At 43.0% G+C, this 26,587-nt stretch overlaps 1 protein-coding gene across 4 annotated transcripts in view; it reads right to left on the bottom strand.

Moving 5' to 3' along the window:
- Positions 1–26,587, bottom strand: part of KIAA0586 (KIAA0586 ortholog) — a 127,428-nt gene that overhangs the window by 21,155 nt on the left and 79,686 nt on the right. For 2 of the 4 annotated variants that reach the window (XM_069949280.1, XM_069949281.1), the window contains exon 31: positions 574–633. The exons of 1 other annotated variant lie outside the window; for it this stretch is intronic. In XM_069949280.1, coding sequence (XP_069805381.1) covers positions 574–633 — 60 coding nt within the window. Of the gene's footprint in view, positions 1–384; positions 525–573; positions 634–26,587 lie in introns of all 4 variants that reach the window. One more of the 4 variants, XR_011359456.1, reaches the window with a different exon arrangement.

Raw genomic sequence — 26,587 nt, 5'->3', positions numbered from 1 at the left:
ATTGCCACACCTCTTACGGGGATAGGGAGTTTGTTCTGAGAAAAACCACAGCAACGTATGAAATCATCTCTAGCGTCTAGTATACAAAACAAGTATTTTAAAAAGGCCATTAAGCATCAATTAGAACATGATCCATGGTGAAAAGTCTATTGTATACATGAGGATGTCATACCTTGCTAGAAGGTAAGAGATTCTGCATTTATATAAGCCTGTATAGGCATCTAGGTCAGACAAGGACCAGCTGTGCTGTACCTAGGCTTTACAAATGCCGGCTTGTCCTTAGTATTGTCCCTCAAGGTCCTCTTGATAAGTAGTAAGGGCCATAGCGATTTCTCCCCAAGGTTTGTACAAGCAATGACACACATATGCATAACAAATCCTTGCCTGTATTGAACCTCAGTCCAACCTTCTGTAATTCGTCTTGCTGAAGCCGTTACTAAAGACAGATTTCCTCTAACAATGGGTAGTGGACAGCAGATTGCAGGGCAGGGAGACGCCTAGTGGCCAAGACTTCAGAGCTTGTTCTATGAGGTAAGGAGTAATTTTTAGTAAAGTGATCTAACATAGTTTTACCTGAATAGTTGAGGTAAACGCTGGGCTCTACTAGAGTTCGGTCTGAGTCTTCCTGTATTCCTGCAAAAATCATAAAAAAATTATGATCTGGATAATATGAATGTAATTGTTATAACCTACAATTTTTATATCCTACAAGTAGAAATAATACGTCTATGTAAAGCAAACTGTGGCAAAATTTCAGTTCAATTGCTAAATCTGCAAGCAGTTATTCTAATACATAAGTGGCCGATATGTATACATGGTCTATGAATATCAGAACGGCACTGTGCATTTTGCAGTAAGGAGGCAAGAATGTATAAGAATACGACCAGACACGTAACCGGTCTGAGAGCACCATAAATAGGCTGTTACTTAGGCGAGAGATAGAGGGCTGCCAGTATAGCTTTCTCCCAGGACATCAGGCTGAACTCATCTGGCAAACACCTCTCTGTCTGGGCGATAGGAGGATAATGCTCTCCAATGCACAAGTAGGAGCTATCTGCAAATGACTGCTGCCCGATTTGGAATGAGATGCGTTTCTCTGGTTTATGACAGACAGTGACAGCAAGGAGGATTTAACACCTCCATCAGAAGCCAGGATTGTCAGCTTCTAAGCGCTGTACCAGAAAGGTGACGTCTTCAGAGCCAGGATGATGCTATTAGGACACTTAGTGCTGCAGCTTGTAAGTCCTTCTATTGAGGATAGGTAATCCTACAGACTTTGTAAGCATCGGAGGAAATGTGAATCGGGGAGAACGGCCAAGGAATGTGGAAATGTGGCCAACAAGATTGGGGATGGTAAATGATTAGAAACGTGAGCATGAGGACACTGTGTATACTGGATTCTATCAGAGTACAACTGACTTTGCCAAATAGTGCACAAGACATTTAATGTCTAAGCAGGGAGTTATTGCGGTATACCATATGCCCTACCTATTAAAGGGGTTATCCAGCGCTACAAAAACATGGCCACTTTCCCCCTACTGTTGTCTCCAGTTTAGGCGGGGTTTTGAAACTCAGTTCCATTGAAGTAAATGGAGCTTAATTGCAAACTGCACCTGAACTGGAGACAACAGTAGGCGGAAAAGTGGCCATGTTTTTGTAGCGCTGGATAACCCCTTTAAGAGGGTAAGAGGTGGTAGGACACTGTACACTAGGTATAGATGACAGCATTTAGATGCATTTCCTTCCCCTTCATTGATATTGAAAGCACATTTAGCACAAGGTTGGACAACCAGAAGTCCTAGGAAAATATGGCTAAGACCTGTCATCACTTTCATGCTGCCTGAACCACGAGACATTGGGGCCGTCCCTTGTGGCTTCTCCCCATCCTGCCAGTCTTCCTTAATAACTGTTCTCTTATACCCAAGCAAGGAGAGATCTATCAGTCAAGGCTGGTGGGGCAGGGAGAAGACATCAGCGACAACCCTGATGGATTATGGTACAGAGGACATGAATTATATTTATTTTTAATACATCTATAGTCATCTCTGTCAGATAGGCCAACAATGTTGTGACCGTGGCAGCATTGTGCAGAGTAAAGATGCCACTGTACCGGTCCCTTTACTGTCCAGGTATACAATACAGGTATATAGATGTAGATTTACGAGAGGCAGCAAGCAGCTAAGCGGGCCTTAGCTGAAATGCCAGACATAGCCGCATGTAGTAGTGCTAAGGTTGTGAAGTTTATAAGTCAGTCAAACTTCTAACTTCTTCCCCAGATCGGACTCTTCACTACATAACAAAAGTCAATCCAATACAAAAATGGCACAATAATAAATAGTATGGCTAGCGATAGTTGTATTGTATGAAATATTTTTGAGAGAAGAATTCTACTGTATTAATAATGCGGTGACCCCTACATAGGAGTCTTGCTATAGGTGTGAGAGCTCTTATATACTCACCGGTATATATAGATTATTTGTTAGAAATGAAGGAGACAGTTCAAGTTCTAAGTGAGTATTTCTTGTGCAATGGTTTCAAGCTGCGGTGCACAGCTGTATGCACCCAGACACACATACTATCACAGTAATGCTTTGATAGCAGGGGGCCCTTGAGTGTCAGGATATAGAAAAGGCAGCAGTTGTTGGCTGTGAAAACAGTCTGATACAAACCAGATGGAGAGCCGACTTGATGGGCAACACAAAGGAAAACAATTGGCTCATTCACCAAAGTCAGACCACTGCCCCAGAGAATTAACACAAGACAATAAGTCAGGCAGGACTGAGGCAAACAAGGAACGGCTATGTGGCACTTCTCTATCCTGGGCTATAAATGATGCTTTGTGGCATCTGCGTAACAAGGACGTGTATAACACTGGTCAAGTGTGCATCCTATATCCACTGTGCAGAAATAAAAGATTGTCAGCAGAAAAAGACCACCTAATCCATCTAGCCCCCCCCTTAGATTATGTCCTTCATTATTATCTTAGTATAGATATAGGTTTATCTCATAGGATTTACAGTTACTTACTGTAGATTTACCAACCACATCTGCTGGAAGTTTGTTCCAAGCATCTACTACTTGTTTTTGAGTCCAGTTTCTTATTAAAAACATTTCCCTCCTGAACCCTATTTATGACATTTACTTATTACAAGGTTTCGATCAGGTCCCCCTTTTCCTTCTTTCCTACCGACTATACAGAATTTTTTTCCTTGTGTGTCATTTCAGAAGGCCCGATATGGGTGCAAATGAGCACCAATCAGCAAGATCGGCACCCACTTGCAGTGTCTTTACAAGGCAGGTTAAACCGCACGTCAGGGCTGCACAAACAATCTCTATCATTTGTGCGGCCATTAACATGTACTGTTTTTGGCCACACATCTCCTGTTTATAGAGAGAGATGTGCGGCCAATAAAGATTATTTTTACAGCTGCACAAAAGAGCAAATCCCATGAGCGGGCTTGATCGGTGGCTGATCGGTTGAATGAACGTTCCTAGGACCACTAGTTAGCCATAATCGGCCAGTATGAAAGATTTTTAGCCTTTCCTGTATTTTATGCCTCACACCCTCCACCATTTTTGTAGCCCGTCTTTGGACTCGTTCTATTTTATCAATTGCTAAAGAAACAAAAGAAAGAGGGCAGAGCGCCTCATCGGGTGATAATTTTCAGCAAGGGGTAATCCTCAACAAAGGACCTGCTCACCTGAGTAGGTTGTGTATGGGCCACAACAACCTTATAAACGCACAGCAGCTTAACACAGGCGGCAGCAGATTTCACGATACCGTGCACCATTCTGGGGTCCGGAAAGAATACTAAAACAAAGCAAAAAAGAAGGATATTCCGCACAGGCTACTGTTCACACTCTATTTTTTGGTCCATAACAATAACACGTTTAAAAGCTATAACCGCTTCTTCCTCAGATTGTAGTCCTGTGATCTGAGGAAGAAGCTGTTATAGCTTTGAAACGCATTATCGTTATGGACCAATAAATAGAGTGTGAACGGTAGCCTGCACGGAATATCCTTCTTTTTTGCTATTTTATCAATATTCTTTTTAGGTGAAAGTATTCCAGATGTGGCCTCACCAGAGCTCTATACAGCGGGATCACAATCTCCCTCTTCCTACTAGTTATACCTCAAGCTATACAGCCCAGCATACGATTTGCTTTCCCTGCCTCCTGGTTGCACTGGAGGCTGTCAGAAATAACTACCCCTAAATCCATCTCTTCTGAAGTCTTTGCCAACACACAACTGGCGATATGATACTCGGATAGAGGATTCCTCCTCCCCAAGTGCATTATTTTACATTTGGAAACATTGAACTGCAGTGTCAATTGTTTGGACCACTTATCTAGCAAAGCTAAATCATTTTGCATATTACTGACACCTCCAGGAATATCAACCCTATTGCACATTTTTGTGTCATCAGCAAACAGACAAACCTTACCTACCAAACCTTCTCCTATGTGACTATCCTTACCTACCAAACCTTCTCCTATGTCACTTTCCTTACCTACCAAACCTTCTCCTATGTGACTATCCTTACCTACCAAACCTTCTCCTATGTGACTATCCTTACCTACCAAACCTTCTCCTATGTCACTATCCTTACCTACCAAACCTTCTCCTATGTCACTATCCTTACCTACCAAACATTCTTCTATGTGACTATCCTTACCTACCAAACCTTCTCCTATGTCACTATCCTTACCTACCAAACCTTCTCCTATGTCACTATCCTTACCTACCAAACCTTCTCCTATGTCACTTACACACATATTAAAAAGAACAGGACCCAGAACAGACCCTTGTGGCACACCACTTGTAAGTAGCTGCTGCTCGGTATACACACCATTACCAACAACCCTCTAAAATCTATCCTTCAGCCAACCACAAATTCACTGAACTATCAGGTCCAATTATCTCTAACTTCTCTATCAGCTTCATGTGGGGAACTGTATGAAAGGCTTTTTTGCTGAATCCCCGATAGGCAATATCCATGGCACCACCTTCATCCAGCACTTTTGTGACAAAGTGAAAGAAATCAATGAGATTAGTCTGACATGATGACAAAGTGACAATAGCTGAGCAACAGTACAATTACAACATTGCATCGGATGTAATGTAATGTAAAAAGCATTTTTATAAAAATTGCTATGTGTGAAAACACTTGTTTACACTCCGTTCACACCTATGCATTGTATAATGAATGCCAACAAATAACCGATAGACCCTAATGATTTAAAGGATTTGCAAAGGAGATGACAGTACAGGAGATAATAATGAGCATAGGACCAGAACCAGACCTAGATAAAACAAAAATATCAATGGATATATAATCTACACACAAATACATAGGCTATGCAGCGGCCCTCATCTGGAGCTAGTGTCATACAGCACCCCTACTCATCTACTAACAGCTTCTACAATGTTGTGGAGAAAAGAAATAAGGAGAATATCATTTATAGCCATATGAACAAAAAAATGGGTTGAGTTCAGCTAAAAAATGAAATTCATAACTCATAAATTGAATTAAAGATTCAATTACAGCAACGTCTGGGAAGAAAAATTACAATAAGAGAACGACTAATAATCTCACCAATTATTATTCTCTGTCAAAAATACAGAGTCTAACACCAAAGCCATGATATATCAAGACTATTGTCAGTATATTTTACATTTATTGTTGTTACCGCTTGATAGACTAGGACTAAATGACATCTTTAGTTGCCCAATCCCTGGTCGTACATATATTATATCTTTAGTTGTTCTCCTATACCAGGGATGGGGAACCTTGGCCCTCCAGCTGTTGCAAAACTACAATTCCCATCATGCCAGGACAGCCAAAGGTCCAGGCATGATGGGAATTGTAGTCTTGCAACAGCTGGAGAGCCAAAGTTCCTCATCCCTGTCCTATACCATACCAACAACTATGTCTTTCGATCCCTCCACACACATGAACTTTCAGCCAAGTTTAAATAGAGAACACAAAGGTATCGTACAACTGAAATCCAACATACTCGGTCCTCCTTTTCCCATGTCAAATTTAGATATAAAAATACAGACACCTGCTGCCTTATAGAAAAAAAGACTCCAAATCCCTTTAAATCTGCCATTTTCCCCTTCTATTATAACACTGTAGACTAAAGCTTAGAGATATCCAGGCATTAGTCTTAACTAACCTCAAGTGATAATGAAATTATACTGCAGATGACACACAAGAGGCTAAACAGAGAGAGCAGAGGGGCCCTAATGTACTGTTATAACAAAGTGGTGTGAGGACTGTCAAAGTTGACCTGCGGCGCTGTACTGAAAGATGACAGCTTTTATTTTATAAAGTCAGCACAGACAAAGCCAGGTGTATTTGCTACATGTCACCATATGATAAATAATTCAGGGTTCGGCGTGGGAGAGAGGACGCTGCTTTGCAAGGTTACGAGCATGATTCTGAAGCCGACAACAATGACAGAATACTTGATTAAAGGAAACTTTTTCTGTGTCGGTTGTTAGTCTGTGTCCAAGGCAAGTCCACCCTAATACCCAATGACATTAAAGAAGCAAGAATATAGCTTTAATTGTTTGTTCTTGCATTCTGTATACTTATAGGATGTCGGATATGGTTCCCTCTCAATAAGGGTGGACCTTGCCCCCATTTCATATAATTATTTAAAGATCTGTTCTGCAATGCTCTATTTCACCTGCTGAGGCCATTGCAGAGAAAATGATTGCTAGAAGATCACCCCGATCACCTGATCAATATTTTAGTCTAACAGTTGGTAAATTTTTTAGTGTAACCATAGGGGATATCATGCTGCTACTCTTTAATGGTATGACAAAAGGTTAGACTAATAAGTGAGCAATGGTACTGTATATATCCTAGAACAGCTTTTTGAGTGCAATATAGGGGTAGGTAAATACAAGTTGGTGTGGTTGTTTGTGGATGATCACACCTTCGCACTGTTCTTCACAAAAGCTTTTAGTCTACCATTTAAACAGTAAGCGACAAACTTCACTTCCTATAAAACACATTAGAGACACACAGCTCTACTATTCATCTTTTGGGCTTGTTCATTAGGATTAAGGCACTTACACAAATTACAGGTGTAGAGGCCAAGTGGGCTGCTGGCTGCACAAAGACAGCTAAAACAACAAGCCAGGGTCTATAAGATGTGGATTGTGACTGACAGGTCAGGCTGTGGACTAGTGTTAAATTGTGAGATTTCACACTTTCAAAATATGGCTATCACAAGGACAAGCCATTCGATCAGGGACCATAATATACTGAGTTGGAATATACAAACAAGTACACCCTACTGACACCTAAATAGGAAATGAGGAAAAAATTGCATGGCCGTTGCTTGATTCCTCTCCCCATTGGATCAGAATGGAGGTCGTGCGCACTTCTTTCACAGCGTGGTTCGTAGCTGGATGGCTAGAGAAAATCACAGAATCACACCTGATCCGGCATCGGCCGTGCTGACACTTTAATGTAAACTGCTGGTCATTTTCTGGTCGCCCCTTTAGTTGTTTCCTCTAACAATAGACTTTTAAACAATTTAAGGTGGGTTTAAGAGCCCCCTGCTATTCTCAATTATATTCCAAGTGAATGTATGCTCTGGGAGAAGGTTCCTTCAAGGGAATCTCCTGCTCAAAGCTACAGACATGGGCGGATAGAAAGATTAAAACAAATTATATCGGTCTCTTATCTGATGGCTGTTTGCAAAGTTATAAAATAAAATTTTCTTTCCAAGCTCAAGTGTTATATAGGCAATTCTGAGCTGCAACATAAAGGCCTCCCCCAGTCCTGCATGGCTGATATACAAAGCTCAGTGCTAGAAACCAAGCAGGGATGGGAGGGGAAGGGAGGAGACATGCATGCTGCAGCTCAGCACAGCCTCTATGACTCTTGAACTTAGAAAGAAAATATGATTTTATAACCTTGTAAACAACCATTAGCTAAAGCTCCTTTTACACAGGCTGATAATTGGCAGACAGGAACCTTCACTGCTGATAATTGGTCCATGTAAAGATGTCAGCGATCATCGATTTCTTGTTTGTTGGCTAATTGCATTTTTTGTACGGGCATTAAAATCATTGATAGACTGCTACACATTGTGCTTTGTAAACAGAAGTAAATCTTGAAGTAAAAGGGGTTGTTCGCCAATTTTTTTTTTCTTTCAAATCAACTGGTGCCAGAGATTTGTAATTTACTTCTATTAAAAAATCTCAAGTCTTCAAGTAGTGGTGTATTCTCTCCAGCATGACACAGTGCTCTCTGCTGCCACCTCTGCCCATGTCAGAAACTGTCCAGAGCTGGAGCAAATCCCCATAGAAAACCTCTCTTGCTCTCCAGACTGGAAAGAATACACCACTTCCTGCAGGACGCACAGCAGCTGATAAGTACTTGAGATTTTTTTAATTGAAGTAAATAACAAATCTCTGGCACCAGTTGATTTGAAAGCAATTTTTTTGGTGAACAACCTTTAGACCCCACGAATAATGTAGCTCTTGGACCATGTAAAAAAAAAAAAAAAGTCAGACAGGTATCATTTGTTTTATTTCATGTCTGCAGTATTCGCTTTAAAGGGAATCTGTCACTGTGTTTATGTATCCCTCAGATAGGGCCTACTGACAAATTCCCTTCAAGGGCCTATACAGATTAGATTACTGCCAGCTAAGTCGGCCAATTTTGGTGGGGCCAGCTAGCTATCTAATGTATGTTAGTGAGCAATCTCTTAAAAACAGATGTCAGGAGAGAGGAGGATTGTGCAGGTACGATTTCATCATGCAGAATCCTTTGTTCTCATATGGACAGAGATAGCAAACCTTTGACCCTCCAGCTGTTGCACAACTACAATTCCTATCATGCCTGGACAGCCAAAGCTATATCTTTGGTAGTCCAGGCATGATGGGAATTGTAGTTTTGCAACAGTTGAAGTGCCAAAGCTTCTCCATCCCTGTCATAGAACATAGGTGGCTGCCAGAGGATTCTGGCAGTGTCTTATTCCACTGAATACACATGTGCACACACAGCTGACCTAACTGCGCTGGGAGAACTAGCCGTCAGATTATTGTATAGATATCTTTTTAAATAATAAAGTACTGTATACAACCCCGCCAGGTGGGACTGAAGCAGATGGATACATAGATACAGGTAAGAACCTAACGAGTCTGCAGGCCGCACGGCTCGGCTTTCACAGAAGCAATTACATAATTGAATTCTGTAGATGTACGGCAAATCTCACTTTGTACAACAGAGGGAATGTAAATGGATGGAGCTGTGAATTGAATTACCATCAGCGCTTTATATGTTATTGTTTAGTCTCTAGAATTTAATTGTGCTGAAAAAGCCTCATAATCTAATCAGGAGTCGCAGGAGCGAGCGGCTATGGCCACGGCGCTCCAAGGCAGGAAATGAGGAACAGCTCCCACAGACCTGGGGGATCTCAGCCGATCAGATCCTGTCACCTACAAGTCATACGGCTACAATGGGGGGATTGAGAACACCAGGCCATGGGATGACTATGTGGGTGACCCAGGAATATTTTACACTTGAAGTTGGAACCGTGAGAATAAAACTCTACATAAAACTATTCAACTCCATAATGGTGAGAGAGAAATGCACAATAAGGAATTACAGGATATATCCGAGATGTAGGTAATAATAGAGGTAGGTGTAAAGATGAGGACCCAAGGGAGAGCAGATTGCCGCAGGAGAGAGAGGGGCGCTCTTAGTGTAGACCATCGAGGAAATGGCTGTTCGAATAGAACAACCCCTGTCAATATATCCTCAACATATCATATAATGTGGTCTCCTTGCTCTAGACCCCACACCTCCCTCAATTTATCAGAACCGAGTAGTTTCTGCTCTGGAGGACCCAGCATGACCCTACATTATGTGGGACCATTAGTTTTGTGGATGGGAGAACCCCTTTAGTCCTTGCATTACATGCCATACCAGCTGATTGTGGAGCATATGGAGAGTGGTGGGTGGCATATAATGATATGACAATGACTTGCAAACACAACAACAGCTATTTAGCAATACACTTCACCACGAATGATAGGAAGTACCACTGACGCGATAGGTGAATCTAATACCAGGGAATGCTGTGTACTTACCCGGCATTATGGAAATATGTGTATGTGATATTTCTACTACCTTTCTACCATATTGGGGATCGCGCCGTACCAGTATTGCTGCTGCATGTCATTTATTATCATTTTATAGGGCATTGTGTTGAGCGTTTCTGTGGGGTGAAGATATATGGTGTAGGGTATTGTTATATATAGATTCAATTCATTACTCTTACCGTGTGTACAATGCCTTTATTGATTTCATGCTTCAAGAACCGTGCCATATCTAAATTGACAACACAAGGTCTTTGGAGCATGCGTTAGAATGGCTCCTTAAAGGGGTTTATCCAGCACTTCAAAAACATGGCCACTTTTTTTCCAGAGACAGCAACTCTCTTGTCTCCAGGTCAGGTGCGGTTTGCAATTAAGCTCCATTCACTTCAATGGAACTAAGTTGCAAAACCTGCACCCAAACAGGAGACAAATATGATGCTGTCTCTAGAAGAAAGTGGCCATGTTTTTTGTAGCACTGGATAACCCCTTTAAGGGTTACAGGCTGAGTCTCCTAAGGAGCTTGCACTAGTGCACTTTTGACAAAAGAATTAGACTCACTATCGCGTCACGGGGTGGAGTGTATTAGTGAGTAGCCATTGCTATCTTTGCATGCTATTGCAATATCCTTATACGTCACCATCCGCTCTTGGACATGCACAAAAGACCAGGCCACATGCTTGGACTGGTTACCTGGCGTCTCCTCTTGGCTCCAGATTTCACACCATGATTCTGGTAATCATGTACTGATTACATTATGGCTAAATAAGACACCATTGTTTGACTTGCCAGTTTTCATGATGTAGTCGCCCAGGGTGATGGTATGTGTAAAGTTTCCATCTGGGAGCTTCAGATCATTATACACTAAGTGGTCAGGATTATTATTGTGGCTGATAATATTATGCGAATTTAAACCAGTTCTGATCATTGTACTTAGAAACAGGAATACTGTTGGCTGTCACAGAATGCTGGTATTTGTAGTTAACCCTTTGAGGACCAGGCCCAAAATGACCCAGTGGACCGCGCAAATTTTGATCTTAGTGCTTTCGTTTTTCCCTCCTCCCCTTCTAAGAGCTCTAGCACTCTCAGTTTTCTATCTACAAGCCATGTAAGTGCTTGTTTTTTTCAGGAATAGTTGTACTGTGTAATGGCGTCATTCATTTTCCCATAACATGTATGATGGAATCCCAAATATATTATTTATGAAGATATAAATAGGTGAAATCGTAAATAAGAATGCAATATGGTAACGTTTGGGGGGTTCCTGTGTCTACGTAATGCACTATATGGTAACAGCGACATGACACTATTATTCTATAGGTCAGCCCGAACACAACCATATGCAGGTTACACAGATTCTCTAATGTTATATATGTATTTTTTTATGAAATCCTTTTTTTTGGCAATTAAATATTAATAAAATGGGCCTATTGTGACGCTTATAACGGTTTTATTTTTTTACCTACGGGGCTGTATGGGGTGTCATTTTTTCCGCCATGATCTCTAGTTTTTATTAATACCATATTTGTGAAGATCGGACGTTTTGATCACTTTTTATTGATTTTTTTAATATATAATGTAACATAAAATCGGTAATCTGCGCACTTTTTCCCCTCTTTTCGTGTACGCCGTTTACCGGTCGCAATGACGCTTGTTATATTTTAATAGATCGGACAATTACGCACGCTACGGTATATTATATGTTTATCTATTTATTCATTTTTATATGTTTTATTTATATAATGGGAAAGGGGGGTGATTTAGACTTTTATTGGGGGAGGGGCTTTGGGGTAGTGTAATAGTGTTTTGAACTTTTTTTTTTTTACACTTTTGAAGTCCCTTTGGGGGACTTGTACATACATTACTTTGATTGCTACACTGATGAATGCTATGCCATAGGCATAGCATTGATCAGTGTTATCGGCGCTCTGCTCATTGAGCCTGCCTGTGCAGGCTCAGTGTAGCAGATCGCCGATCGGACCGCACGGAGGCAGGTGAGAGACCTCCGGCAGTCCTTTTTAACGATCGGGACCCCCGCAGTCACACTGCGGGGGTCCCGATCGGTAAGTGACAGGGGACTCCCCCTGTCACTTACACTTAAACGCCGCGGTCGCGACGCGATCGCGGCGTTTAAGGGGTTAATGACACGCGGCAGCGCGATCGCTGCAGCGTGTCATTACCGGTGAGGTCCCGGCTGCTGATTGCAGCCGGCCCCCACCTGCTATGAAGCGCGCTCCGCTCCGGAGCGCGCTTCATAGCGGGAAAAACACCCAGGACGTAAGGTTACGTCATGGGTCGTCTGGGGACAGACTTCCATGACGTAACCCTACGTCCAGGGTCGTCTAAGGGTTAAAGAGTCACTGTCGTATTTTTTTTTTATTTTAATTTTTTTGCAGAAATCAATAGTCCAGGTGATTTTAAGAAACTTTGTAATTGGGTTTATTAGCTAAATATGCCATTATCTGTATTTAAAAAACCTTTTCCCAGGTCCCCCCCCCCCTCCCTCCTCTTTTCCATCCACTGCAAAAAATCAGGAAATTGTGACTTGGTGCATCAGACGTACCCAGGTCTGGTCTATAGAGAGGGGAGGAGTGAGTTAGCCGACAGCAGAAAGCAGATAACAGAGGATTACAGGCACAGAGCTGTAATTAGAGCTCAGAGAGGTCAGTGCTGACTGTCAGAGGAGATGAAGGGTGATGTATTTGTAGATTAACTCTTTGTTGTCCTGTTTTGGTCTTTTATTTAGCTCTCTCCATAGGAGAACAATGAAGACAGGGGGGAGAGCTTCAAACTGCTTTTTCGTGATAAAAATGCATTTTTCGGCTAATAAACCTAATTACAAAGTTTCTTAATTGCCTGGACTATTGATTTCTGCAAAAAACAATTTCACGACAGTGAAACTTTAAGCAACAGCTGGAAAGCCAAAGGCTGGGGAAAGGGCAGAAATGTATAGGTGACATTAGGGAGAATTTTCTTCCAGTTTGAAGAATCCATATCCTAATGATTTTAACAGTAAAAAACACAAAGTTTCCAGAGCAAGCACAAGTTACATAACTGATCAATAATGGAGAAAGGGAGAGACAGGATGTGCTTTCATGTCTGTGATGTTCTGCAGCTGTACATCAACCTAACAGGATTGGAACAGAACAAGTCACTGATAACACACACTGGGCAGCTCCCATCTGAGAGGTACAAGACGTTACCTGAAATGAGCTAGAAATGTGTTTCCCAAGAGCTGCTTCTTTTACAGAAGATCATCATGCAAATATTGAGATCCATGCAGGAGAGAGGAGTCAGTGTCATCTTAGCTCACGGAAAACAATAGAGTGGGTCTGAAAATGACAGTAAATCTCAACTCTAACAATTGATTTTAAGGGTAAGGGTGCATTCACATTGAGCAATCCATGTGGAGAAGTTCCTGCGTGCTCCTGCTCGCATCTCCGCCCGTCCCATAGTCATGTGATGTCATAGACATGTAAATTCTTTGGGCGGACGGCGGAATTCGCCTGAACATAGAATGGAGTCTATGGCGGAGGGAACTTCTCCACATGGACTGCTCAAAGTGAACGCACGCTAAGGTCGGTCTCATGGGGTCATCTGCTGCATAGAAACTGTGGGGTGGGAGCTACGCTACTGCAACCAAAATGGAAGAAATCGGAGAACATTAAATAAGTGGTCTCACACAATAAACCCTGAGCACATGCCTTACTAGGTCACATAGACAACATGGGGAAGAGGGTCCTAATCTATAAGCCACACTAGGGAGCAGCTCTAGAAAACCTGGCATATCCATGCTTGTTATTCTAAAGTCAGATTTCTCTGATAACAGCTGACCACCACAGGTCACCAGGCAGACCATTGCTTTTAAAGCAGAGTGGTGGTTGGTAAGCTAGACAATGAGCTGTCAACAATAGGAGGGAAAAAAGAGGTATTTATATTAACCTAAAAGTGTAACTATATTACTTAGGATGGGAATACTCCTTTAAAGAAGCCAAACCTGCAGTGACCAGCTGATCACCAAGTGGGTTTCTTTGTGTTCTCTTCAATATTTCTTCAAGACCATCACCCTGCAGCAGGGGCGTAGCTGCAGGGGTTGCCATGGCGACCGGGCTGCACGGCCCCCCTTGCCACTTCCTCCTGTGCTCCCCCAATCCGGGGGGGCCGCGGCAGGGGCGGGCTGGGCCGGGGGGCATATGCCCCCCGGCTTGGTTCCCCCGTGCAGTTAAATGGCCGCGGCCGCCGGACCTCTTTAAGTTCAGTGAGCTTCCGGGTTGCCGGCCCTGGCCGGAAGCTCACTGATGCAGGACCGCGGCGCCGGGACTTCTCCTCCTCCTCGGCAGCTGACATGTGACGTCATCACGTCACATGTCAGCCGCCGTGCAGTATAGAGGAGAAATCCGGGTGCCGCGATCCTGCATCAGTGAGCTTCCGGCCAGGGCCGGCAACCCGGAAGCTCACTGAACTGAAGAGAAGCTGGCAGGGTGATCAAGGATCCAGGTGAGGTGAGTTTATTTATTTATTTTTTCATTTTTTACATAAATGTTGCGATGTGGGGGGCTGCACAAGGGGTCTATACTGGGGGGGGGGGGGGGGGGGGGGGGGCTGCACAAGGGGTCTATACTGGGGGGGCTGCACAAGGGGTCTATACTGGGGGGGGGCTGCACAAGGGGTCTATACTGGGGGGGGGCTGCACAAGGGGTCTATACGGGGGGGGGGGCTGCACAAGGGATCTATACTGGGGGGGCTGCACAGGGGGTCTATACTATGAGAGGGTTACACAGGGGGTCTGTACTGTGGGGGATCTACACAGGGGGTCTATACTGTGGGGGGCTACACAGGGGGTCTATACTGTGGGGGGCTATACTGTGGGGGGCTACACAGGGGGTCTATACTGTGGGGGGCTACACAGGGGGTCTATACTGTGGGGGGCTACACAGGGGGTCTATACTGTGGGGGGGCTACACAGGGGGTCTATACTATGGGGGGGCTACACAGGCGGTCTATATCTACATTATCTGTACTCAGAGATATCTTTGTGTTGTCTGTGGCGTTACATAGGACTGCAGGTGACCACTACATTATCTGTACTCAGAGATATCACTGTGTTATCTGTGCTGTTACATAGGACTGCAGGTGACTACTACATTATCTGTACTCAGAGATATCACTGTTATCTGTGGTGTTACATAGGACTGCAGGTGACTACTACATTATCTGTACTCAGAGATATCACTGTTATCTGTGGTGTTACATAGGACTGCAGGTGACATCTACTACATTATCTGTACTCAGAGATATCACTGTGTTATCTGTGGTGTTACATAGGACTGCAGGTGACTACTACATTATCTGTTCTCAGAGGGATATCACTGTTATCTGTGGTGTTACATAGGACTGCAAGTGATATCAGGTGACTTCTCCAGGTTGCAGAAGTTCAAACTTCATCGTGCCCTGCTGACAGTTTATTATGGGAGTTTTGCAGCATTTGGCTCTTCAGATTGCAGCACTACAACCCCCATCGTTTCCAACTGGCGGTTTATGATGAGAGTTGTAGTTTTTCAGCTGTAGAGTCAAAGATTGGAATACAATGATTAGACAATGACACAGTACAGTCCATTCATTATAGGGGGCAGTAGTGCAGTACATGAGGTGGAGGCAGTGACAGGGCATTAGAACATGGTGGCACATTAGAGTAATTGGATATAACGTTAGATAGGACTTTGCCTGATCGGGTGAGATGGGGGGGCCCCAAGCTAACATTTTGCACCAGGGCCCATCAGCCTTTAGCTACGCCCCTGCCCTGCAGGACTACTGCATGCTCCTGACCAGGACTGTGAGGACCAGTATTCAGTTTACCTCTATATTCTCCTTTCTCCACCACCTCCTTCGGTGACAAAAAAAAAAAACACAAATTCACCTTTTGCAGATAAAACCAAAAACCCACTTGGAAATTTTTAGTTATAACTAGAAAACAGAAGATATTATGAAGCAAAGTGCTTGAATTGCGGAGAGAGACCTGCCAAGCGGGCCGACAACATGTTATTTTCCTTCATTAAATGGGAACGTACGCAAAACGATAACGGAAATTGGTCACAAGCTCTTCGTTGCCATCTGCTCCCATTCAAGGATATGTTGCGGGAGGCCGGCCAGCAGAACCCACACTCTGTCTCTTCCCAAAAAACACGGAATGCATGGAACAAATTAGTCAGTATTATATACAAGCTGTGCATAAAGCATACAAAAAGTTCATATGGCATGCACATAGTAGACCACAACAAAGTATTTTAACAGAGAGCTATTAGCTTGTTATTTAGCTTGAGTCTACAAGTCAAGTAATAATCATATATAATGGAGAAACTCTATTATCACTATGTGCCCTGTTGTTTAAAAGGGGGCACTGAACAGATGGTAAACGCATCACTTCTAGTCCCCCACAATCTAACCAAAGCATGTGTCCAGAAACTGGCATAAGGCCAGTGTAATAGATAGGTATTAAAGGGAAACTATCAGCAGGGTAGATTTTTTTTTTATAAATTGTTTATTTTTGAAAACTTCTTAACAATAAAAACAAAACGCAATGTAAACCCCGAAAAGAATCCAGGACCAAGGGGCCACACGGCTTACAGGAAAGTGTGAAGAAACAAACATACTGTAAGCTGCATCAAAACTAAAGGGTAGAGGTATTTAACCAGCTCATTGCTCCCTATAGAGCACGGGGAGCCAAGGATGAAGGGAAGTTTGTTTCCTTTATCCTAGGAGCTGTTTCAGAGATATTTAGACTTCAATTCTTATGCAAATAGTTGTTTTACCGTCCCCCAGCCGACCTGCTCTGCTAATAGTCAATAGCATGGACGTCTGATAGGTAAATTAAGGTCTATGGTTTTACAACGTTCAAGGCCCTATTATACGAAATGATTATCGTCCGTTACAGCCGATAATCATCTTGTGTAATAGAAGACAACGATCAGCCGACATGAATGATGTCAGCTGATTGTTGCTGTCAATTGTCTTTCAACATGTTAAAAGACAAACGACGAATGTAGCAACGATTGCTCCCTGGAATAGAAGCTGTGGCAGCAGACCGCTGCTATCTGCTATGGGCTGCCCGGACGATCTAGCGATCACCCGGGCAGCTCTCCCACAGCTCCCCATGGCCGCCTCTGCACTCACCCGCTTGCTGCTGCCTCGTGTAATAGCGGCAGCAGCAAATGGGGAACGAAGAGCAAATCGTTTGCTCCTCTCAGTCACCCCGTGTAATAGGGGCTTTAGTTTCTAAATGGATTGAAAACTGGCTTAATGATCGTACTCAGAGTGGTGGTCAATGATTCTTACTTTGAACTGGGCCCCCATCTGTTTAACTCATTTATTAATGATATAGAATAAAACTAACAGCAATGATATCCTCAGATATAAATTAGCATGTTACAACACAATATTGTAACCTTAATATTTTGTGATAATATGTTCACGTTTATGTACAGTATCTTTCTGCGTATAAGATTACTTTGGGACCGGACTGTAAAATCTGCAGTCACCGCATAGGGTGGAGGGAGCTTTAAAAAAAAAAAAAAAAAAAAAAAAGCATTTCCGCCATATGCAACAACCGTATGAAGGGCAGAGAAAGCTGCAGGCGTCCGGGGTATGGAAAAAAAAAAATACGGTAGAGTGGCGCATGGCCGTTTCTAGAGGCCACCTGCAGCGGCCTCCACTCTCATCACCCGCCTGCCTGCCTCCTCACCCGCTCCAGCCGCCCGCCTCCTCATTCGCCCCGGCCGCCCGCCTCTTCACTCGCCCCGACCGCAGCTCCCCCTCCCGCACCGCGCTCCGCCGAGCGCTCAGGACCTGTCAGGATGCCGCCGCCGCCGCCCCCTTGCACATCCTCTCCCTAAAGAAGATGACGTTTGGCACAAAATGGCGGACGGCTCTCGACACGGATCAGGTAATGTATAATGCACCAACACTTCCGGGTACACGGGTGGGGGTGGTGGGACACGGGGAAGGGGGCTATTCACAGACATAACATACATTACAAAGTTGTATATTCTGTGAATAATTTTTTTGCGCCGCACTACCCCTTTAAGGGGCAGAGCACTGGGGGATTATTACCATGGGGGGAGCACAGGGGGAATATTACCATGGGGGGGGGGAGCACAGGGGGCATTGTTACCACGGGGGGAGCACAGGGGGCATTGTTACCATGGTGTGTGTGGGGGGGGGGGGGGGGGGTTCGAAGCACAGAGGGGATTATTAATATGTGGACAGCATAGGGGGATTTTTACTATGGGACAGACGGGGGGATTATTACTAAGGGGCAGAGCACAGGGGGATTACTACTATAGGAGGGGGACCACAGGGGGATTATTACTATGGAGGGGGGGCACAGGGGGGATTATTACTATGGGGACAGCACAGGGGGCATTGCTACTATGGGGACAGTTTAGTGGGGATTGTTACTATGGGGACAGCACAGGGGGATTATTACTATGGGACAACAAAGGGTGGATTGTTACTATGGGGACAGCACAGGGGGATTATTACTATGGCACAGCAAAGGGCGGATTGTTACTATGGGGACAACACAGGGGGATTATTACTATGAGACAGCAAAGGGCGGATTGTTACTATGGGGACAGCACAGTGGGGATTGTTACTATGGGGACAGCACAGTGGGGATTGTTACTATGGGGACAGTATAAGGAGGATTATTACTATGGGGACAGCATAGGGGGATTTTTACTATGGGACAGACGGGAGCATTATTACTAAGGGGCAGAGCACAGGGGGATTACTACTATAGTAGGGGGACCACAGGGGGATTATTACTATGGAGGGGGGCACAGTGGGGATTGTTACTATGGGGACAGCACAGTGGGGATTATTACTATGGGGACAGCACAGTGGGGATTGTTACTATGGGGACAGTACAGGGAGGATTATTACTATGGGGACAGCACAGGGAAGATTATTACTATAGGGACAGCACAGGGAAGATTATTACTATGGGGACAGCACAGGGGGGATTATTACTATGCCGGATGCAGCACAGGGGGGATTATTACTATACGAACGCACAGCAGGAGACATTATTACTATATGGAGGCAAAGCAGGTAGCATTATTGCTATATGGGGTACAACAGTGGATCCTACATACAGGAGGCAACCCAGGTACCTACTGAATACTGCACATGACACAAAAGAGTGGAAGTTGTAAAAGTGCGGAGCCTAAGATGTCTGTCTGGCAGGTTCAGAAGAGACAAATTATAGCTGCAAGAAATCATCATGGTGGTCCGGGCCAGAAGGAGAGGAAAAGGAAACTGACGCCTCAGAACAAAGAAGACGTCACCTGTGAGTCACTGATTTACTTTTTTTTGCCCCAAGTTGAAAAGGGTTGAACAACACAGCACTAAGCCGTAATACACACACTGCTTCTCCCTAGTAACAATTCCCCCCCCCCCCCCCCCGGAATCACTTGGGGGGGGGGGGGGGGCGGCACTTTTAGCAAGATTCGCCCTGTAGTTCAAATTACCTAGAAACGGCCCTGGAGTGGCGCTGTACCCAGAAAAACACACCTCTGGCCGTCCTTGTATCCTATCTGTATTACTAGAAGGAGGAATGTACAGGCGCAGCTCACAGTCTTAGTATCTAAATGGGTTGAGGTATACCTAAAAAAGCCCCTACCTAGAAATGGGCAAGAAAAAACATATAAAAATGTGTAGAATTTTAGTCCTCTAAACCACAAAAAGTCCCAACCTTTACGTGTCACAGTTTTAATAGATAAAGAAATAATATAACATCATATAATATCAGATTGTCTTGTAAAAATATATGTATAAAATGGACATAAATAAATATATGATGGTTTTGGTTATTAAAAAGTCATATACAACATATATAGATCGAAAAAGATAGCCTTAAAATGATGATGGTTAAAAGTCAATGTGTTACCGCTGGGTACTGGCCAGTAGATGTTATTAGCAGTGTTTCAAACCTCAGATTGTTTTGGACTTGTGGTCCTTTTCATGTGACTCACAGCGCCCGGTACCTGGTGCAGTGAGACATTCGATAGTGGCCAGGTTGAGTTACACTTATTTCATTATACGTATAGAGAATGGCGTCTATGACGCCACTCACCCGTCCCGATTGAGGTGATGGCTGCTGTCGTGGCTCTCTCCCTCCTACAAAGGCTGACAGTTGTAGTCACTTCGATCTGGACTGAAGATGCTCTTGCAGCGCGTCCTCGTGGTGTTCGGCGTTCGCGCGCCGGTATCCGGCCTCGTTCTATGTCACAGCCTCGTTCTGTATCCCGGCCTCGTTCTGCGGCCTCGTTCTCACTTCGGGTATCTCCGTCTAGAGTGAGATACTAGTAGGGATACCAGATTGTTGCCGTGAATTGGTGCCGTAAATCGGTCGGGTGAGGAAAGGTGGTGGGGGGCCCCCCGTGGCGGTATAACTTGTGAGTTGGAATATTGGAAAGTAAACAGTTCATATATTGTGCCAAACGCGTTTCAAGGTTATAATAATTAACCCCTTCGTCAGTGGCAGTGGTAAGCAGTAGCAATAGTGGCAATCTTTGTTATGTCCTCCTTGAGGAATATTTATAGTGAGTCACTCGTTGGTATCTCAGTAATCTCTCATTAATCAGATTGATAACAATGTCGGGTAATAGAGAAAGCCCGGACTTGGTGGAAGTTCTCAATGATGTTCAGAGATCTTATAGGTTCTCATATAGTTATGTAGTTGGACACTTATTCTGGACGGATTTTGTTACAAACATACAGTAATAAGTTAAAAATCAAATTTCTATGAGCAGACAGGTAGGATGTAGAGTTAGTCTTCATTACACATATAATGTAGGAACATGCAGACGGGACATGAATGAAAAGGATATATCGTAAAAGACGCTCAAGCACAACATACTGTGTGAACAGGGGTAGTTATGCATTATATGTATGTAATGGGAAATGTGAACGAGATAAAAGAATTTCTCATGATAAGTATACAACTATGAAATGGTGAATAACTGGAATGATAGATCATGGGGAGTCATTTTTCAAACCGCTTGCAAGACGTATCATATGAATCAGGGACCAAAGATATAAATAAAAATAATAATAATAATAATAATAAAAATAAAGAGAGAGTTACTGGGACCAGGGTGGCAGAGTCAGTTCCGGGCCGAGACATGTATGAGACACTACCAAACAGATCTGTGTCAGAAACTAGATAAAATTGAGTCAGAAATCATGTATAAAAAAACAAGAAAAATGCTCTGGAACAGCCAGAAAAAAGACAAAATCCATCAGCAAAACCCTAATGATACGAACATCAAAAACCACACGATAGACAATAGATATACCATACCCATCACAAACAGATATACTCCACTCACACAGCCTTTTTTAGGGAGAACTTCGCAATCAATTCATCCCCCCTATGTGAGGAGACCAAAACCACACTACACGTACCAACAGAACATGAAACAACACCACCATTACAACAACAACAACACTTACAACAGGAACAACTACAGGAGACCACTTCTACCCACGCCATTACAAACCAGACAACAATTCAACATCCCTACAACTTCCAAACCAACCAGTTCAAATACCAAGGAGAAAAAGAGAACATGCAGACGCCGAACAAGAAGGAGAGGACATAGAGAACATACCACCACCACCAACAAAATTGGGCAAGATAGAGACACTACATCCCAATCCCCCGCAGACTCAGACTCCATCATAAATATAAGCTCAGTTTCCCTTACAACAGCCCAGACAACACTTTTAAATAAAGGGTTAAAATTTGCCCCAAACAAACCATGTAACAAATTCGAGGTATATATAGGACTGGAAAAATATGTCCGAAAATTATGTTTAAAAAAGTATTTTTTAAAACAGGCAGAAGAAAGACCATACATTATATCGCCCAAAAACACAGACCCATACATCCATACAGATTGCAAGAACAAATCACATTTTTATCCTAAACATGAAATGGGACCAGATATCACAGCATTCCAGAGAGCAGTAACCACAGATCTACGACATATGAACCCCCACAAAGAGACTTGAACATAATTTAAGCTATAAGGAGAGACAAGCAATTAAGGAATTACAAACTAACGCAAATATCATCATTCGCCCTGCAGACAAGGGGGGAGCTATAGTCATTCAAAACACTGTAGATTATAACCAAGAATGCCTTAGACAATTAGCAGATCAGATAACATATACAAAACTGAGATCTGACCCCACATCATCCTATCTATCTGAACTCTGAACTCTTACCTTTATGTGACAAAGCCTTAGAGGAGGGCATTCTCAATCATAAAGAATATAGTTTCATCACAGATACGCCAGCTAGATTACCGGTATTCTACTGTTTACCAAAAATTCATAAACACCCAACACAACCACCAGGACGTCCAATAATTTCAGGGATAGGATCTATCACTTCAAACCTTTCACAATATATAGACAAACTTCTTCAACCCTATGTGAAACAGACCCCCTATTATCTGCGAGATACAAAAGCAACTATCGAGCTATTAGAAGCCTTTCCATGGAATACTAACCACATCATGGCAACAATGGACGTCAGCTCCCTCTATACAATTATAGAACATGAACGAGGAATAGAGGCAGTTAGGAACCATCTAGATAAGAGCGATATGAGATCCGATCAGATACAATTAATTTTGGACTTTATCAGTTTTATTCTGACACACAATTACTTTTACTACGAGGGGGACTACTATTTCCAGCAAGTCGGCACCGCTATGGGGACCAGATTCGCGCCCAGCTTTGCCAACCTCTTCATGGCCACCTGGGAAGAGACGGCAGTTGCCCCCAGGCTGGGCGCGGGCCTTGTCCCCATATGACATCATTGTCATATGGGACGGCACGCGTGACGATCTTGAGCTCTTTATAAATACTCTCAATCAGAATGACTGGAATATAAGGCTAACACCGGTAATTAGCACATCTGAAATTGAATTCCTTGATCTCCATATACTTGCGTCAGAGGAAGGTCTAGAATGTAGAACGTACCAAAAACCGACAGCTAGAAACAGTTATATCCTCTTCAACAGTTGCCACCTTCCCAGGTGGCTAGTTAAATGTCCCCACAGGTCAGTTCAGAAGATTAAAAAGGAACTGTACAAAACCTGATCAATTTGAGATCGAGGCCCAGAAATTAACAACACGGTTCCAAGAAAAGAAATATCCGGACAGTATTTTACAAAACTCACTAGCTAAAGTCCGGGGTCTCGAACGCCAATCATTCTTTAACTCAACACACATAGTCCCTACAGAAAGAATAGAATCTATCATCTTACCATTCAATTCAGATTATAAGAAAGTGGAAAAGCTTATTACAAAAAACTGGCATCTAATCCAAAGAGACAAAACAGTAGGACTCTCCCTCCCCCAAAGACCTCCAATAGTTTACACCAGAGCTCCGAATTTGGGGATCCAGGTGGCCCCTACCGTCATGAAGAGAAGTCAGAATACCATCACCTCCAGGTCTTGGCTCCAAACACCGGGCTTTCATAAATGTGGTACATGTGTGGGTTGTAAAAATACATCTACCCCTAGACACACTATAAGCGTCATATCCACATCTAACAATTACAAGGTGAACATCAAGGAGTGCTTGACATGTAATTCCAAAGGAGTCATTTACATTATTCAGTGCAACTGCCCCAAACAATACGTGGGAAGGACCAAAAGACAACTTAAAATTAGAATTACGGAACATATTCGTAATATTAGAAAAGGTGAAATGACTCACCCCCTTTCATCCCACTTTAAAGAGGTACACCAGTGTGACCCTTCCCAACTATCCTTTCTAGCCTTACAAAGTGTACAAAAGGACTGGAGAGGGGGTGATTTTATTAGTAAAATGTCAAGGATAGAGTCCCAGAGAATTTTTGAACTTGACAGCCTCGAACCTAGGGGCCTGAATGCCGAGATGGAGGTTTTTGGGTTCTTATGAGTCATTTTTGTTTTTATTTTCATTTTCATTTCCATTTTTATTTTCATTTTTATTTTCATTTCTATTATTCCCATTTACTGTTATATATCCTGGCCACCTCGGTGCCACAGTCGCCTCCGTGCCTGGCCGTTCTATACGGCGCCGGAGCCGACTCTGCCACCCTGGTCCCAGTCATTTTATAGTTATTCCTGAGGTCCCTGATTCATACGTTCTCCGAGCAGTTTGAATGATGAATGACTCCTTACGATTCATCATTTTGGCTATTCACCATTTCATAATTGTATACTTACCATTTTTTACCTTTTTCACATTTCTCAGCATATACGTATACTGCACAGCTACCCCTGTTCACACAGTATGCTCTGTTTTGAGCGTTTTTAATACATACAGTCTTATTAGATATTTTACACAATCTTCTGCATATAATTATTATACACCCCGGCTACCTCGGTGCCACAGTCACCTCCGTGCCTGGCCGTTTAATACGGCGCCGGAACTGACTCTGCCACCCTGGTCCCAGTAACTCTCTCTTTATTTTTATTATTATTATTATTTTTATTTATATCTGTGGTCCCTGATTCATATGATACGTCTTGCAAGCGGTTTGAAAAATGACTCCCCATGATCTATCATTCCAGTTATTCACCATTTCATAGTTGTATACTTATCATGAGAAATTCTTTTATCTCGTTCACATTTCCCATTACATACATATAATGCATAACTACCCCTGTTCACACAGTATGTTGTGCTTGAGCGTCTTTTACGATATATCCTTTTCATTCATGTCCCGTCTGCATGTTCCTACATTATATGTGTAATGAAGACTAACTCTACATCCTACCTGTCTGCTCATAGAAATTTGATGTTTAACTTATTACTGTATGTTTGTAACAAAATCCGTCCAGAATAAGTGTCCAACTACATAACTATATGAGAACCTATAAGATCTCTGAACATCATTGAGAACTTCCACCAAGTCCGGGCTTTCTCTATTACCCGACATTGTTATCAATCTGATTAATGAGAGATTACTGAGATACCAACGAGTGACTCACTATAAATATTCCTCAAGGAGGACATAACAAAGATTGCCACTATTGCTACTGCTTACCACTGCCACTGACGAAGGGGTTAATTATTATAACCTTGAAACGCGTTTGGCGCAATATATGAACTGTTTATTTTCCAATATTCCAACTCGCAAGTTATACCGCCACGGGGGGCCCCCCACCACCTTTCCTCACCCGACCGATTTACGGCACCAATTCACGGCAACAATCTGGTATCCCTACTAGTATCTCACTCTAGACGGAGATACCCGAAGTGAGAACGAGGCCGCAGAACGAGGCCGGGATACAGAACGAGGCTGTGACATAGAACGAGGCCGGATACCGGCGCGCGAACGCCGAACACCACGAGGACGCGCTGCAAGAGCATCTCCAGTCCAGATCGAAGTGACTACAACTGTCAGCCTTTGTAGGAGGGAGAGAGCCACGACAGCAGCCATCACCTCAATCGGGACGGGTGAGCGGCGTCATAGACGCCATTCTCTATACGTATAATGAAATAAGTGTAACTCAACCTGGACACTATCGAATGTCTCACTGCACCAGGTACCGGGAGCTGTGAGTCACATGAAAAGGACCACAAGTCCAAAACAATCTGAGGTTTGAAACACTGCTAATAACATCTACTGGCCAGTACCCAGCGGTAACACATTGACTTTTAACCATCATCATTTTAAGGCTATCTTTTTCGATCTATATATGTTGTATATGACTTTTTAATAACCAAAACCATCATATATTTATTTATGTCCATTTTATACATATATTTTTACAAGACAATCTGATATTATATGATGTTATTTTATTTCTTTATCTATTAAAACTGTGACACGTAAAGGTTGGGACTTTTTGTGGTTTAGAGGACTAAAATTCTACACATTTCTATCTGTATTACTGTTCCTCCTTCTCTACCTCTCAGATGTCGCTGCTGTCTGATGTTTTTTTATTAATTTTTATTTGGTGTGCATTGGAAGAGGGGTAGTCTTATACGGCGAGTGTATCACAAACTCTATATTTTAACTGGAAAAGTTGGGGGTCGTCTTATACTCCCAGTCGTCTTATATGCCGGAAAATACGGTACTAATAATTGTATTGTAAAACTTTAATAAAAACATTGAACAATAATTAACAGCAATGGGGGAGATTTATCAAACATGGTGTAAAGTGAAACAGGCTCAGTTGCCCCTAGCAACCAATCAGATTCCACTTTTCATTCCTCACAGACTCTTTGGAAAATGAAAGGTGGAATCTGATTGGTTGCTAGGGGCAACTGAGCCAGTTTCACTTTACACCATGTTTGATAAATCTCCCCCAATGTTTCTATCTTTGTAGTACAGTACAGTCTATGGAAGATGTGCATATATTACAAGTGGATGTTACCTCCAGTTACAA

Source organism: Dendropsophus ebraccatus, chromosome 13 (assembly GCF_027789765.1).
Source record: "Dendropsophus ebraccatus isolate aDenEbr1 chromosome 13, aDenEbr1.pat, whole genome shotgun sequence".
Classification (NCBI taxonomy): domain Eukaryota; kingdom Metazoa; phylum Chordata; class Amphibia; order Anura; family Hylidae; genus Dendropsophus; species Dendropsophus ebraccatus.
Note: the sequence above shows the minus strand (reverse complement) of the source record. Positions and strands in the feature narration are given on the sequence as shown.